Source organism: Pomacea canaliculata, linkage group LG10, assembly GCF_003073045.1.
Source record: "Pomacea canaliculata isolate SZHN2017 linkage group LG10, ASM307304v1, whole genome shotgun sequence".
NCBI classification, from domain to species: domain Eukaryota; kingdom Metazoa; phylum Mollusca; class Gastropoda; order Architaenioglossa; family Ampullariidae; genus Pomacea; species Pomacea canaliculata.
The window spans coordinates 20198785-20215054 of record NC_037599.1 but is presented as its reverse complement, the minus strand read 5'-3'; the positions used below and the strand labels follow the sequence as shown (position 1 = coordinate 20215054).

General features: G+C 37.1%; 2 protein-coding genes across 17 annotated transcripts in view; one reads left to right on the top strand and one right to left on the bottom strand.

Moving 5' to 3' along the window:
* The first annotated feature begins 15 nt into the window (after positions 1 to 15).
* On the top strand, positions 16 to 10137 carry LOC112573636 (peptidylprolyl isomerase domain and WD repeat-containing protein 1-like). The gene is given in 17 exon segments (XM_025254189.1): positions 16 to 251; positions 1630 to 1732; positions 2120 to 2201; positions 2203 to 2224; positions 2482 to 2577; positions 2974 to 3061; positions 4018 to 4123; positions 4283 to 4426; positions 5133 to 5207; positions 5542 to 5716; positions 5968 to 6021; positions 6504 to 6744; positions 7288 to 7354; positions 7896 to 7978; positions 8151 to 8263; positions 9150 to 9301; positions 9708 to 10137. Coding segments are annotated over 17 exon segments (1956 nt in total). The 5' UTR covers positions 16 to 40; the 3' UTR covers positions 9852 to 10137.
* A 106-nt stretch (positions 10138 to 10243) lies between these two features.
* LOC112573633 (serine-rich adhesin for platelets-like) overlaps positions 10244 to 16270 on the bottom strand; it is a 44928-nt gene continuing 38901 nt past the window's right edge. For all 16 annotated transcript variants that reach the window (XM_025254183.1, XM_025254182.1, XM_025254171.1 and 13 more), the window contains one exon: positions 10244 to 15456. Coding sequence is in view for 14 of the 16 variants with exons in the window: in XM_025254171.1 (XP_025109956.1) it covers positions 15385 to 15456 (72 nt within the window). In the remaining 2 variants the exon portion in view is untranslated. The remainder of the gene's footprint in view (positions 15457 to 16270) is intronic.

The following is a 16270-nucleotide window of genomic DNA, read 5'->3' as shown; positions in this document are numbered from 1 at the left end:
GAGACTACTCTCTTTGCTTACTGATCGTGAGTGCTTGAAAATGGCGGAGAATCGCAAACGTGAACGCAGTAGCAAACGATCATCGTCAGAATCCTCAACAAGTAGCGAAGAAAGTAGCAGCGATACATCTGTCGATGCTCCATCAGCCAAAAGGGAAAAACTCAAGGAGCATTCAGCTTCAGAAAAATGTGAGGAAGAAGAATTGATCGGGCCTTCTCTATCAGAAGCCGTCAAACCTCGGAAAAAGAAAGGTGTGTTTTCACATACTTCATTATTTCGGCTATTCAGCTGTGAATACATTTTTATGAAGTTCAATGGTTTGAAATGGAATTGAAACTGTATCTGAAAGAATCTGTTTATAGGTCAGTAACACAGATACTCCATAGGTAAGCATTCCATTCCCGTCCACTCACACATTTAAACTACAAACATAAATGTACTGAACCTTACAGGAAAAAAATACTACAAAATTAAATTTAACAGTTGAGAAACAAATGAAACTTTCAGGTTCAAATTATTACAGCTTGCAAAGAGATGTGGATAGTGTACTATTTTCGGTTGATATGTGTTTGATCGTCTACTCAAGAGTAACTACACGTCAAATTTAAATAAAAATAACATGAAAAAGCTAAACACATACAACTCACGCTTTATTATTGGTTTTGATTAAAAAAAAAATACCACGAAAATGTCTGCTAATCCATTCAGCAACACTAGAAGATCCACCGTTTCTATGCACGAGCATACCTCGCTTCAACGTGGAGTCTGCTCAACGTCGAGTCTTGCTATATTTAAACATAGATAAGTCGAAATATTGATTTTTGAAATTACTCTTTGAAAATTTCACTTTAAAACCTAAAGAAACTACAGCACGCTTCACTATTATATACAATGTGAATATTCCGGTTCGTATGTGTGTATGCTTAAGGAAATAATTAGCACGCCAAGTGTAATTTCACACTTCAAACACTACAAATTCGTCAACAACCCCAGTTCAAGGGGTAATGTGCATTATGTATATTTAAAATGCTTGAATCTAAAGTATTCATGGACAGAATGTGACTTGCTTAGTCTTACCTACTTTGTTGCTGTAACATTTTCTTCGTCCTCCAATGATGTCAAGTCTATCCCAGTGTGAGCTGATGCAATGGGCTCAAACTGACATTGCTCATAGCTATCTTGATTGTTATCACTAATATATATCACTAATCTAACAAATGACACACCATCAATCCTATTGTTCAAATCCTAACAATAAACAACACTTCGTCTCCCTTGCCGACGTCACACACAAGTTCATCTGCTAACCTTCGAAAATATCACGGTTACTCAGCGGAAGGTGACAATGGTCGATTTCACTGGAATTTTTCTATTTTTTAAAGCTTCAGCAACTGAGGCAGTGCTAATAAGTGGTAATAAAGTGAGGAAAGAAGCATTTATCACCGCTTCTTCACACCCTTTACAAACCTTTAAAGATGAAATCAAAAGTCTAGTAGCATATAGAAATGGCAGTGTTAACTATATAAATAAATAATAATGATGTGGTGTCTAAATCAAATCAGTTTATAATGTAAAAGTAAACATGTAATTTTTATAATTTATGTGTGTTTTTTTGCTATATGTTCACAGTGCTCGAGTTTGAACAGGTGTACCTTGACAGTTTGCCATGTGCACAGTATTATGAGACCAGCTATATGCATCGGGAAATTGTCACACATCTTGCTGTTGCCAAGTATGTCATTGAACATGTTTCTTTTTTTAACTATTTCATATTTATGATACCTCCTATCTAGCTTTTGTCCAGCAGTGTGTTGTAATAATATTAATATATCAATAATATTAGTTCATCCTTAAATCTAATTTCCTATCCTAGCACAATATTTCTGTCACTTTAGACACGAACATATATCTGTTTCAGATGTTGATGTCACTGTCAGAAAACTGGATACATTTTACATTCTGAAAATCATTTCTGTTCTAGCTTAATTTCCCATAAATTATTTCAAATTGAAAATTCTTATAGATATATGTATATTATTTATGCGTGCATGTGTGCCAATGCAGGCATATATATTTATGTATTTCTCAGTTGAGTAAGATAATATTTTCCTTCACACAGAAATGGATTTCTGGTAACAGCCAGCTGTGATGGTCATGTGAAATTCTGGAAAAAAGCAGAAGAGAAAGGCATAGACTTTGTGAAAGCACTTCCGCAGTCATCTGGGTATGTTTGTGGCTACCTCCATTGCTGTCTGCTCTGTGCTTTTCTTTCAGAGCATCTTCATTTACATATATGTGCAAGTTCTATGCTTATTTGTCATATAAGAAAGTTACTTTTTTACTTCAAAGATTATAACTCTTTTTGAAATTACAGGTTATATGCTGATGGAGTCTATTCAGTGATGTTTACAATTGAGCTCTTGGACTGTCATTGAAGAAGATATCTATTTTCTTCAAAAACTTTTGCTTCTTTCCCATCAGGTGCAGTGAATGACCTTGCGATGAGTGCAAATGGAGAACTGTGCTGTACAGTGTCAGACGACAAGACAGCAAAGGTGTTTGATGTCATCAACTTTGGTAAGCCATAAGGTTGCTGCTTAAAGTATTAGTGGGGTTCAAAATATTTTTCCATTGATTGAGGAAAGCTCAGTGAAGATTGCTAAATTGTTGAGCAGTGAAGGTGAACATTGACAGACACAAAACAACAATTTTTTACTGAGCAAGTTTGATGCTAAAACAGATCAGGCTATAGTGTAAGGCTGTCTTTGATGAATGACTGGAAGTCTTCTTATGTTCACTGTTGAATAATATCTATCAGACACACATGACGTGGGTCAGGATGTGTCTTAATGACATCCTTTTTTTAAATTACTTCATTTTCTAATGCTGAAAATTATTTAATTTTGTTAAAAGCCCATTTAACGAGTTTTCTTTTATGTCACATTTACTGAGTAATAATTTATTTTTCAACAGATATGATCAACATGCTGAGACTTGGCTACACGCCGTCACGCTGTGGATGGACCTACGCCTCAGGTGACCCAGTCTCTGCCCTTGCTGTGTGCGTACATATATCCTAATACCTTTGTTGAAAGTTAATAGTTAAACCCCTAATACGGGGGCTGGGTGTGTAGCATGAATAGCACTTGTTACTTAGATAGTTAGAACATCGCAGTCAGCTAAAATAGCCAGTTTAAACTGAACAGTTTAGCTCAGAAATTCTCAACCTTTTTCTTGACTGTACCCCTAAAGGGTGAAAGTATGTCCGCAGGTACCCCTCGCACATAAAAGTACTTATTTTCATAATGGTGTGTGCTTATTTATGTTGCTGTGTCCCCCTGCATAACCCTTGCCATACCCCAAGGAGTACGCGTACCACCGGTTGAGAACTGCGGGCTTAGTTGATTGCATCACATTAACCATAACTGCCTAGTCTGGACTGGAGGTTGGGTGGGAGAAATCAATAGCTCTGATGAATAAAGTAGTCTTAAACTTTTTTAAAGCTCTGTTGGTTATCCTGAAATTTATTTATTTATTGGATTTTGTTTGCTAAATTCTTCTGTAAGGACAGCGTAAGTGAGAGCTTTAAAGTTTTAGCAATGTCCTTAGATTAAATAAGGATTATTTTCTTTAGACTGAGAAATACAGAATGATTCTTAGTTACATGTATACAGGTGCATGGCCTCCATGTTTAGATTTGTTTGTAGGGTTTTTAAAAAAAATAAAATTCTTTCTCGCACTATTATGAATTTATTACAAGTCTCTAGCTAACTCAAAGTGGCAACCAATTCTTGCATTCTCTAAATATTTTCAGCCAGTAGCATGGAGAAGGTCACATCCTCTTTCCACACTCTTTCAGTATAGTGTAGTAAGTGTGTTTTAGAGTATGCCTGAAAGAGGTGCAGATGTGAAAAGTGTGGGAATAAGAATATGAATAGAGTGGGCAGCAGCACTCATCTATTATTCATGTAAACAATATTACCATCACTAGAAATTAGAATTGATGTGTTGTTTTAGTACTGAGAAAGGAACCAGCATCATCCGAATCTACGATGGAAGAGGTGCTGGTGATGTTCTCAAGACTCTAGATAAACTTCACTTCAGTCCTGTGACGCTCATACGGGTCAGTTGTTAGTTACTTATTAAATACTCCTTAAAAAAAAAAATTTGTATGCCTCAAGGCAAGTTTCTTTAGTTTAAATTGCTGTTGCTGTATTATAATATTCATGACTGATTCGTTTGGGAGGATGGGGTTCTAACCCTTTTTTAACTGTCTGTGCAGTACAACCCAGTAGCAGCAGTGGCAGTCAGTGTGGATGAAGGTCGAATGGTTGAGTACTGGGCAGGGCCGCGAGGTGATTACCAGTTTCCTCGTAACCTGAGCTGGGAATCCAAGATAGACACGGACCTGTATGAATTTCTCAAGGTAATTTCAAACGTAACTTTTGACTTTAGGAAAGGTTTACACATCAGATCTTATTTTCAAATTTTCTCTACGCTCCCAGTGTCAAACTGGTAGAGAGAACCTGCTGGAGCTATATTGACAACTTATAACCCGAGACACTCAAGTCTTCGATCTACTATTGCAGTCCCCAACTCTATGCAAAGAACTGTGACTATGTTTGTAACTTTCAAGTCTGCCTTTAGAAATATCTTGCATAAGTAGCTAATTTTTCCGCTTACTCCTCATCTTTGTCTGTGCTCAGTCATGTTTTCTGTTATGTGGCCTGTATGATATTGCTTGAGTGTTTAGTTGTTGCTTAATGTTGCTGCCACCATCTGAGTGTTGTTAGAGTTTGTTAGTGTGCACTGGTCAGGACAACAGTTTAATTTAACATCCCTTGTTCATAGCAATAGATTGAACATGATGAGTGCTAGCAGAAAACACCATGAATGGAGAGTCTTGACTTTGTTGTACACATCCATTGCGACATGATTTCGTTTATAAACATATTTCATAAACAAAGTGATTTGAAGACTATGTTTACAATTTTTAACCATGCTCTGTCATCCAAAATGCATCACTTGCATAGACTGCAAGGTGGATATAGTTTGAATATTTTTGTGTACCACATTGCTTATGTGCCCTTGTATATTAGCACTTGTAAACAGTTTTTGTTGCCTGCTTTCAGTGCAATGCCAGTCCAACTGATGTCACCTTCTCCCCAGATGGAAAACTTATGGCCACTATGGCAACAGACAGAAAGGTAGGTGACCTTTGTTTCATAAACAGCCTTTGTGAAACCTTGTAACATCTGGATGGGGTTTGCTTATGGATTTATGCTTATTCTTGGTAATGTTTATTTGATGTGAAGAAAAAAAAATTTAATTGGATAGAACAGATTTGTTGTAATGCAACAATAATTCATAAGATACCTTCAGTAATAGATTGCCAAGACTTCTTATGTTATTTGTCCCTGCTGACATATTGACATTAACTGTTTGTAATCTGTGACTATTTATGTGAACTTGTCTTTCATTTGGGCATACATTGAGAGTGCTGTAAGCCTCTCATGAAAAGGTAAACTTTACTTTTGCAAGGTGCGGATATTCAGGTTTGGGACTGCCAAGCTTTGGAAAGTTTTGGATGAGTCTCTGCAAAGATTTACCGAGCTGCAGCAAATGAAACAGCAGGTGCCTAATATGGAGTTTGGACGACGTTTGGCTGTTGACAGAGATCTCGAGAAATCTGAGAGTTTTCACTTTTCGAACTTAGGTTAGTGCCATTTGCAGTGGACAAATACCATCTGATTTTCTTTATTTGTATTGTTTTAATTTTTTTTAAATCTGTAGCATATGAGTACATATTTTATAATTTTCTAAGGGGAAAATGCATCTGAATTTTATCCTGCTTACTGAACAATATTGAAGATAAATGTGTCCATCTATTCATTCTATTGACATTAAGCTTTTGCTTGAAGATTAGCATTTTCTCAGCTGATAATAACCCTCACACTTACGTTGCAGTGTTTGATGAGAGTGGTAATTTTCTTCTCTACTCTACGATGCTAGGCATCAAAGGTAAGCAACATGTCATGCATGATAGCATGCCAAGTCTTTCTGATGGCTCCTACTCTGTGTTATGAAATACTTTATTCTTCAGAGTATACACTTAATGACATGCATGCCCCAAAACTTCTTTTATACCAAGACTTACCACAGAATTGTATATTTAATGCTGTCATGTTATTAATCACCTATGTGTACTGTTTGAAAAGATATGCCTGTCTGGCACACTTTCCTTTATTATTACATGCCACAAAAAAGATTTGTTGACATGGTATTACAAAGAAGGGCATGTTGAATAATTTTACATTTTAGCATACCTTTTTTTATTCAATTCTGTGAGTCCAGTTGTACATAGAACTTTCTATAGACTGCACTGTAAGAGGTGGCATAGGAATCTTCATGTCTGTGAAGAAATTAACTTTATGTACAGCAAGACAGTCATGGATAATAGTCATGCTTCCTAGATAAGCAATAATTTTAGGACTTGTTTTCAGTCATCAACTTGCACACCAACAGCTGCATGAGAATGCTGGGGAAGCCAGAGAACGCGCGATTCCTACATCTCAGCCTGTTTCAAGGAGCTGGAAAGCCTAAGCAAAAGGCCAATGCAGAGATGGCTGCCTCAGACAACCCACTCTTGCAGTCTGTATTTCAGGATCCCATACTATTCTGTACAGCCTTTAAAAAAAATCGCTTCTACATGTTTACCCATCGTGAGCCTGAAGATACGCACAAGTATGCTTTTCCAGATTCTTGTAGTATATGTGTGTGGGTGGGCAGGTGGAAGAGTGTATGTATGCATGAATAGTGTTTTTTCTTAAGTTAGTGTGTACACATAGATTGTAGTGTCTTTATTGTGTACACATTGTAAAAGTGTCTTTCTGTCCAAGTAAAGGTGTCTTGTTACTTTAACTTTTAGAAATTTTGAACTACTCACAGGTTGTAGGTTAAGAGTTTTGATTGCCAATTGCTGATGTGCATTTTAATAGAACCTTGGGGTTCAGATGTGGGAAATAGGTGAAAGGGAGTACTTGAAAATTCAACTCACATTTGCTTTTGTTCAGAATTTTACACATTTGTTTGTAGGCAGTTTTACAGAATTTACTCTCAGAATCAAAGCAGGTCGAAAGCTAGACTCTGCTTAATAAGGGCTTTTATGAAAAATCACACACTTAGCTTGATGTGACCATTTTGTATAAAAGATCATGCAGAATTTGACGCACAAGTTGTCGTGTATTAAATTGGAAAAAAACACCGTGTGGTTTTATCTGCTTACAGAGGTGACAGTGAGAGGGACATTTTCAATGAGAAACCATCAAAAGAGGAAGTCCTAGCTGCAACACAGGTACATTTATAGATGATCTGTTGAGTTCTTTTGCAATAGATTAATTTGCTTTCATTTTTGATTTTGTGATATACAGAAAATTGCTTCATTGTTCATTCATTCAAGTTTCTTAAAACTATTTGGAAATACCCCAAAAGTGAGAGTAGTGTCTGTATTAGTGTTCTGAGGTTCCATCTGCATGATAGCAAATGTCAGGCCATGTTTGAGATGTCTTGTTCCATTCCCTTGTTGTGCCAGATAGCATAGAATGATTGCATATTCATTGGTCATTGTCTTGTTATTCCTGTGATACTGAAAACAAAAACCTGATTGTCTTCTATGGATGTGACATATTTTTTATGTTTATGCTGTTTAGTTACTAACATCTTTTAACATCAAAAGGAATTTCTAGATGCACTAATACTAGGTGGGCTTTTTTAATTCTCCTCAGCCACAGGTTCAGACACTCCCATCAAAGAATAAGTGTTTAGAATTTACAGTTACTAATTCTCTGTGCAAGCGTGTGTTAAATCCAGACTCGATTTTATTTTGTTTCTGCCAGGACTCAGCATATACAAGAGTGTCAGACACCTGCATCATCCACACAACAATGGGAGACATCCATTGTAAACTGTTTGCCAAAGAGTAAGTGTGCTTATGGTAAATATATACCCAAATATGTAACAACATTTACATTCATGCATGTCCGCACACTCTCTTTTTCAAACTACACACCTCAAAACATAAATTTAACCATTGGTCAGGTTATCATCCTCCTGAACTGTCAAATATTAATGTACATTGTCTGATATTTCAGGTGTCCAAAGACTGTGGAGAACTTTTGTGTCCACAGCCGCAATGGTTATTACAACAATCACATCTTTCACCGCGTCATTAAAAGCTTTATGATCCAAACTGGTGACCCACAGGGTAAGAAGACGAGAGGTTACGTTTTGTGTCTTAAGGGTTTGCTAAAAAAAAAAAATTATCTTCTGTAGGCTGTTCCATGGTCAACTCCCTAAAAAAAGTCCATGTTTTAAAAATAAAATACAGTAAAACTTTCCTATTAAAACTCACTAAAATAGGGTTTTAGAGGAGTCTTATGAGGGAGAAAGTTTTTTTTGGCATTTTTGTTTTCACTTGGTCATGCTTCCTCTGCCATTGTTATGCTTGACTGAAGATTTATAGGGGAACTAACGCCAGGTAAGAGCAATTGATCAATGCACTGGCAGGCTAAGACACTCTCTTAAAATGCATTATTTATATTTTTGAGCAATCTGCAAAAAAAAGGGAATGACTAGGGAAATAGCATCGGGCTTAAATGAGACTGACACTCAGGTTCTGAATCGTTTCCAGCCAAGATTTCAGTATGTAGAAGAGTTGAACTTTAAAATATGAAAACAACATTAAATGGTTGTTTTGAAGTCTAATATTTTAAGCAGAAATGATTTAGAACATCAGTATCTATCATCGAAGTCCAGCTTGGTAGTTTTTTTTTTTTTTAACTTTTTAACTTTTTTCCCTTTATACCCAAGCTGGCCAAAGGAAAATTAAAAACTTAGTGTTTTCTAATATCTACATTGATTTGTGCTGTCACCTTTAAAAAAAAGTTTTGCTTACCAGTTCACATCTTTGCAGTGAATTCATGCTAGGATGTGTTTATTTCTGTTGGTTTATTTGTGCCTTTGGTTCCTCCCCTCCCCCAACCTCTTCAATCTCAATACATCAAAGTATCCCTTTGTTCTCTATCATACATTAATGTAAGATCTCTTTGAATTCTCTTCCAAACTTGAGCATATGTATCTGATGTCAACAGGTAATGGCTCAGGAGGAGAATCCATCTGGGGTGGTGAGTTTGAAGACGAGTTTCATCCCAACCTGCGGCATGATCGCCCTTACACTCTTTCAATGGCCAATGCTGGTCCAAATACAAACGGATCTCAGTTCTTCGTTACAGTTGTACCCACGGTACTAAAATTTTTCCTCAGTTTATGTATGTACACAAATGCTTGAGTGGTTATTTTAGATGAATTAAATCATCATGAGAAAAATCTGAGCAACTGCTAGAATATTTAAAAACTCATTGCTTCCATAGCCTAGGGGCTAAATGGGCACTAAACAATTGTAAGTGGTTTATCACATCTAGGAATGACGTGGAAGGTGGATTCTTTCTGGTTCCTCTGCCTTTTATCTTCCTGGATAAATCAGGGACCCATCTCTTTGCGTAGGCAGGGGGAGTTTGCCACAAACACCTATTTTTACTTTTTTTGGCTGAAATTTTTTTTTCAGTTTCATCTATGTGGGCTTATTGCCCTAACACAAGGTAGTAGTTTGTTTTGTATTTTAATTCACTACTCAAATCTCTATCTTGCAGCCTTGGCTGGACAACAAACACACAGTCTTTGGTCGTGTGGTGAAGGGCATGGAGGTTGTACAAAGCATCAGCGCGGTCAAGACGCATCCCAAGACGGACAAACCTTATGACGACATCCGCATCACCAACATTACCATCAAATAGCTCCTCATGTGGGGAAAGAACTTGTGCAGGACAACATAGTTACAATGCAAGGTGACTGCAAGATGTGTGGAATGGGGGGGGGGAAAGGAGAATGGCGTGGAAATGAGCCTGCAGAGACCTTGCTCCTTTTGTATGGTTTGCACAATCTATTGTGTGAACTGCAAGACTACTGGTATATTGACTAAATTTCTCAAACGTTTTGAACAGAAAGAATGCCAAGAATGTTGTATAGATCATTAAAAGTGGTAACATTTGTGCTCTGGAATAAAAAGTCTAACTGATCTATATACTCTGATTCAAACCAGCACACTCTATTTCAATCATATTAATTAATGAGTACATTTTACAAAAGATAGTTGTTCCATGTATTCAAGGTGCAAAGAAAAACATGGTGCAATGTTAATTTTTATTACAGCTAGAAAGTTGCATACAGAAATGCAGATGCTAGACCCTCCCTTTCCAAGGAAAATATCACCAGATTGTTTGAAATGTGCATTAATGTTACTTAAAAAAACTGCCACCCTTGTCTGCATCACTGAATTCATTTTCCATTGATCTTGAACTATCACCTACTAAGGCACTTCCTGGCAGTTCAATAATGTGCATCCAGTATTTCTGTATGAGGACCTCAAGAACATGAGAACACAAGCATCATGCGATCAGCTGCAGTTCTAGGCAGGCTTAGGCATGGCCATCCTTTATGGAATCTCTTTTCGTATTAACTGTTAATTTTGTTCACAGTGCAAATCAAAAATTATCTCCGTGGCTCCTATTTAATAAAAGCATCCAATTACAAAACACAGCTAAAACAAATGTACATAAAAGTGACAATGTCACAGCAATTCTATGCATTACAAGAACAAAACATAAAAAAGTAAATGGAATGTCATAAATTTTTACAGCAACAGGAATGACTGACGAATAAAAACAAGACAAAATTCAGCTGGCCATGCATCTCTGCCTATCCAAAAGTCTCACTTATTCTGTGCTCTCTTTGCTAATAAAAATTTTGCCCTTATCTAGCAAGTATTTTGACAATTTTACTGTAGCCTGCCTGTTAAAGTACATTCATCATTATTTATCATAAGTGCTAATATCGTCCCACAGTGACAGCAACAGTTAGGAAAAACAATACTGGAATGGCACAGATTTTTCTGTCTCTTCAATGTATTTCTTTACTAAAGGTATGAGCCATCACCCCCAAAACTGAAAAGTACTTAATCACAGCACACACATACAGAAAAAAAAAGAAAAAGACCCAACCCCTTTACCCAGAAAACTGATGCCAGCTACTATCCAACCTTCTTGTGTCTTCATGTGTAAAGCTTCTAGAAAGTGAATATCAAAGAAACAAGAAAAGATACACTTTAGTCCCTGATTGAAAGCATAAGCACTGAGAAAAAAAAGCCTACACCTAGTATTCTAGCAAACAGCATTCCCGCTGTGAACCAGCACCGAATTAACAGAAAAACTTCCATTAGCTCTCCTGAACACTAGCATTTTAGAAAACCTCAATTACCATGAAAAATGGCCACCAATAATCACATAAGGTGGAAGTTTACAAGCAGCATCTTGGATGGCAAAAGGTAAAGATCATTTCCTCATTTTTTAAAAACATGAAGAAATGGTGGAAAGTGGGGGTGAGGTATCAGAGACCACACCTTTTGCAGAGCCAGTTTTATAAGATGGTGCTGCCAATCTGTGCACCCTCTCACTGCTTTACCTTTCCCTAAATCCTCTATGGAGTTAGATACACATTCATGACAGCTGGGTTCACTGGGTGAAATCGATGTGCCACACTAGCATTGAAGCGGTGCCCTAACCACTTGGCTATCCGGCAAGATAGCTCGCTGTAAAACTCAGCACAAAATGTCTTCCAGCCCTGATGTACATTAAATTCAGTATTTTTTCTCGATTATGCACAATACTCCAGCAACGTGCTCCTGTCATGACCAGCTCTGCTTGTCATGTAGAAGAAATGCAAAGACCCTGTGCCACGATAAGGCATGCATATATAGGAAATTGTTGCTGATACAGTTTTATATGATCTAGTGCTTAAGAGGAATATATCTTGCAGTTTCTTATATGTAAATAGGAATAAAATAACATTAAATAATGAAAGCCATATTGATGGGTAAAATGGTAACTATGACATATTTGTTATGGAGGGATGATGTACAATCCAATTTCTTGTTTATTTTTAGTTTGATTTTGCTTTTTCAAGTAATTTTGTTTAATCCCAACATTAAAACAGATATACAAAATGCATTTAGAACTTTGCTGGCAAAAGAAAATGTTCAAAGTAGACATTTATTCAATGTCTACAGCAGAAAACATGTTGTGATGATTAAAGCTGATACTTTTGGAGATTTCCCAATTTACAGACTGTGGTCATGCATATTTGGTATGTTTGCATGCTTGGTGCGCATTATATTCTCCACCTCCTGTGCAAACTATGCTATAACAAAAAAGTTGATGTTAGAAAACTATTTGTTCTACATGAAAATAGCCCACAAGGAGAAAAACTAGCAAGCAAAAGAAGCTTTTTATATGTTCCATAACAAGTGTGTGTGCATATATATTATATATTTGCAAATACTCATGAAGTGCCTTTGGAAGCACAAACTAGTGCTTGTAAGACTTCAGAGTATATGAATTTATTCTATATGTATGCACCTGTACATCTTACGCAGATGCATTACTCTACATTTTTGACCTGGCTGTCCTGCCTTCCTGCTACCACAGTCAGAGCAAACTGTCTGGACTGCCTGACAATGCATTTGCCATGGAAGAAATGCAATTCTGTACTCCATAAGATACAAGCCTCCAAAAGAACAATTTTTAAAAACCAACTAAATCAATAATTGCTGACTTCATTCCTGCTCATTTTTCTCGATGTGTTAGTCTGCAAGACTACCTTGTTAATGGGTTTAAATTTTACCCATGGTGCCTTACTGGCAAAGCTGAAGGCAGAGATGTGTTGCATACAATAGGAAGAGTCAACGAATGCTTTTACAGATTCACATTGGAGACAACAGTGCTAATGATCCCTCACACTCATTCTCTTCCTCCCTTCCCCCTCGTCCATAACTTACTACATTCATTTTATTTGTTGCAGTTACAGCTCAATATGTTACACTCTGTGATGTTTGACTCCACATGATGCACAGCCACAGCTATAGCTTCAAATAATACAGATTCTTCACAAACATCAATCAAAGCCATTATGCGACTGCTGAATGTCTAATATCTACACTTGAGGCCCACCCTTGCCTAGGTTATAGAGTTTTATGCATGGTACAGTGATATCTCGGCACTCGACATTATGGTCCTCAAATTCTGTTTCGGCTCAACCACTTGCTCAGAACTCATTGTACTAAAACCTTACCTGTTCCACTTTGCGGAAAATAAAGGGGACATGGTCACTTTGCATGTTGATTTCAATCGGTAAAGACCTGTCCTGGTGCTTGTGTTCCTGATATCTTTCTTTTAAAAATATATTTTTATGCATATATACCATACCGTCATCATGTCACTCAAGAAATGTTCTGATGCTTTGAGTAGAGGAAAACAGTAAGAATGACAAATGAATTAGCAAAAGAAATTGTTGCCAGCATGAATACACATGTGACATAAGTGTGTCTGAATTAGCCATTCAGTACGGCAGGGTTAAGTCGAGGCCATTACAGTGCCAGACAAAGCAAAAGGAGTGAAAGTGATAACAAAGGTCTTAAATAGTGGATGAGAGGGATTATTACTAATGTGGAGAAACAAAAAACAGGCAGAAACAAACCCATCATTTTATACATGCCATACTATAAAATACTCTGAATAACACAAGGTAGTTAGCTACTGGTTGAGGCTAAAACCAGTTACAGTTACATCATTTGTTATGGGTGGAAAAGGTACTCGACACTTGATCTGACTGGCACTTGACCAGCCTTACACAATGGATTGTTGTTGATTGCCGAGGCACCACTGTACAATTTAAAAAAAATTAAAACCACTCATCATACATGGCATGCTCAATAAATAAAATCAATACACTATGGAAAACAGCTGCACAGAAAAATGTCATCAACAGGTGAAGATGCTTTGCCTTTGTGCCAGGAACATGAATGTTCACAAAATAGATTACAACAATCCAATGTTACAACATCAAAGTAAACCAAAACTATCATGAACCACAAAAGAAGAAAGCACCGCAGTAGCATGTGAAGACATAATCACCCACAAATGTGGATCTAGCGAGTTCTAAAACGTGAACATGGATGCTTACCAAAGACGCAAGAATATGTATGAACAGTAAATGTATGAGCTCTTCTAGCCAATTTGTACCCTATTTGCTTTGTTGGCTACAAAGCACAACTCGGAGTTTTGGGGGAGGCTAAAAGATAATACAAAAGTATAACATGCTACACAGGTGTGCATAAAAACTAGCATATACATGGAAATAGGTGTACTTAAAAAACAAGAATGGATGTTTGTGTTAAAATGTTGAAAGTCTTAGTTTATGTTAGAACTGAAAGCCCTTGGATTGCAGCGTGGTTTACAAATGAAGGAAAACCTTATTTTACTGCTAGTCAATGTATAAAAAAGCTGCTTCGTGCATAAAAAATATGTTTTAAAAGGCCACATCACAACTCTAGGCTCAAAATAACACAACCTCAAGCAGAGAATAATTCAACCACGCTATGAAACAGTGCATAACAGTATCAGGAATGTTAACCCTTGGTAATAAACTACTGCATTCATAACAGTTACAACATACCAAAGCCAAGTCAACAGGGAATGTCAGAAAACGGCATCAAAACATGAAGCACATAAAAGTGCCCAGTCCAGATTCCTAATTTGCATAAAATCATCGCTAAAGGCACATATAAATGCATAGGAGTAAGAAACAGTACTGTCTGGGTAACACCCCTTGTATGACTGCAAACTATATTGCTAAATGCATGATGAAACCTTGATCACACTGAATGTGGAGGTAGAATAGACAGCAGCAATGTATGCAAACAAGAGACAAGTATACAGTAAATATAAGGAGACATCTTTTATGTCTTCAACAATAACAAACCAGCGAAAAGCATGCCATTATTTGTATTTGCATGGTATTATGCACTGACTAAAGTATGAATGCTGAAAAAAACATTCCCAAAGTAGTCAGTAGCTAAAGACCACTTTTCAGGCTTCGATGTTGTCGAGACCAAAGCACAATCAAAAAGTTGCCCCTCCACATCAAGATCTGACTTGGCTTTGTGGGCTGAGGTGGTCAGAAGTTTCTCTATAGATCCCCTCCCTACAATGATGATGCTTTACAATATTATCCTTACTACTCAATAACACAAATAAGTATAAAGTAATAATAATTATAATAATAATAATGCTGGCTGCATTTAGCAACAATGCTACTGGTTGCCCAAAGACACAGCTGCAAGGTCTGCCCTCTTCTCTCGCCCTCTTTACAGCAGGTAGTGCTACTGCTGTCGGCAGAATGCTGTAGGTAGAAGCGAGTGTAATGGCAGTGTTTCCCTCACAGCTCTGTCTCCTGCACCACTCGTTCTGCATCCATGGAGTGTAACACACTGCCTAGTGGATCAGGTGCCTGCCAAAAAAAATGCCAAGAAGTAACAAGGTGTTTTCATCGTTTGTAAACTATTGAGTCAGCAAAATTGTTCTAAACACTCTGTCTTAACCACACCACCCCACCAACCTTAACTACTGATGTCATATCACTTCTGAAATGTTGACGTTTGGTGGAAACATGTTATGCCGATTCTGTGAACCTCTTCTAGCATTACTCTCAAAGTGCAGATGCTGCATATCCAGTATACAAACCAGGTCATACAAATAAGTGCATTTCAAAGCATTCATCATCCACAACACTAAATTATAACACTGGGTCTTCAAATGTACAATGTAAGTCTCCACATGTAAACACATTTACCCACATAGCTAATGCCCTCCTTTCAAGTAAATAATAATATAAATAAACATGTTATCTCTTACAAGGAGACTATCCCACCTACCCTACACTCATGTATACAACATTCTCCCCACACCCCTTCCACCAACAAATCTTGTCTACATCCTGCCCCATGTCTTGGATCAAGTATACATCTTTTATCAGCCCTCACTTGACAAAGAATTACTGTTGGTGTCAGCTGTTTTAACAACTCTATAGAAACAGTACCAACATGTAACAACTGGTATGAAATGCAACTCTGTGATAAGCAGAACGTCTCAGGAGCAGATAAATTTGTTTTGACAAGAATAGGAAATTTAGACATTTGCTTAGACAAAAATATCTGAGGAGTTGAGACACTGTGTCAACAAAAATCACCATGATAACACACATATAAACAACAACAAACTGATGGATAAACAGCATCAATGTGTTAAGGAGGTGGTGATGATGG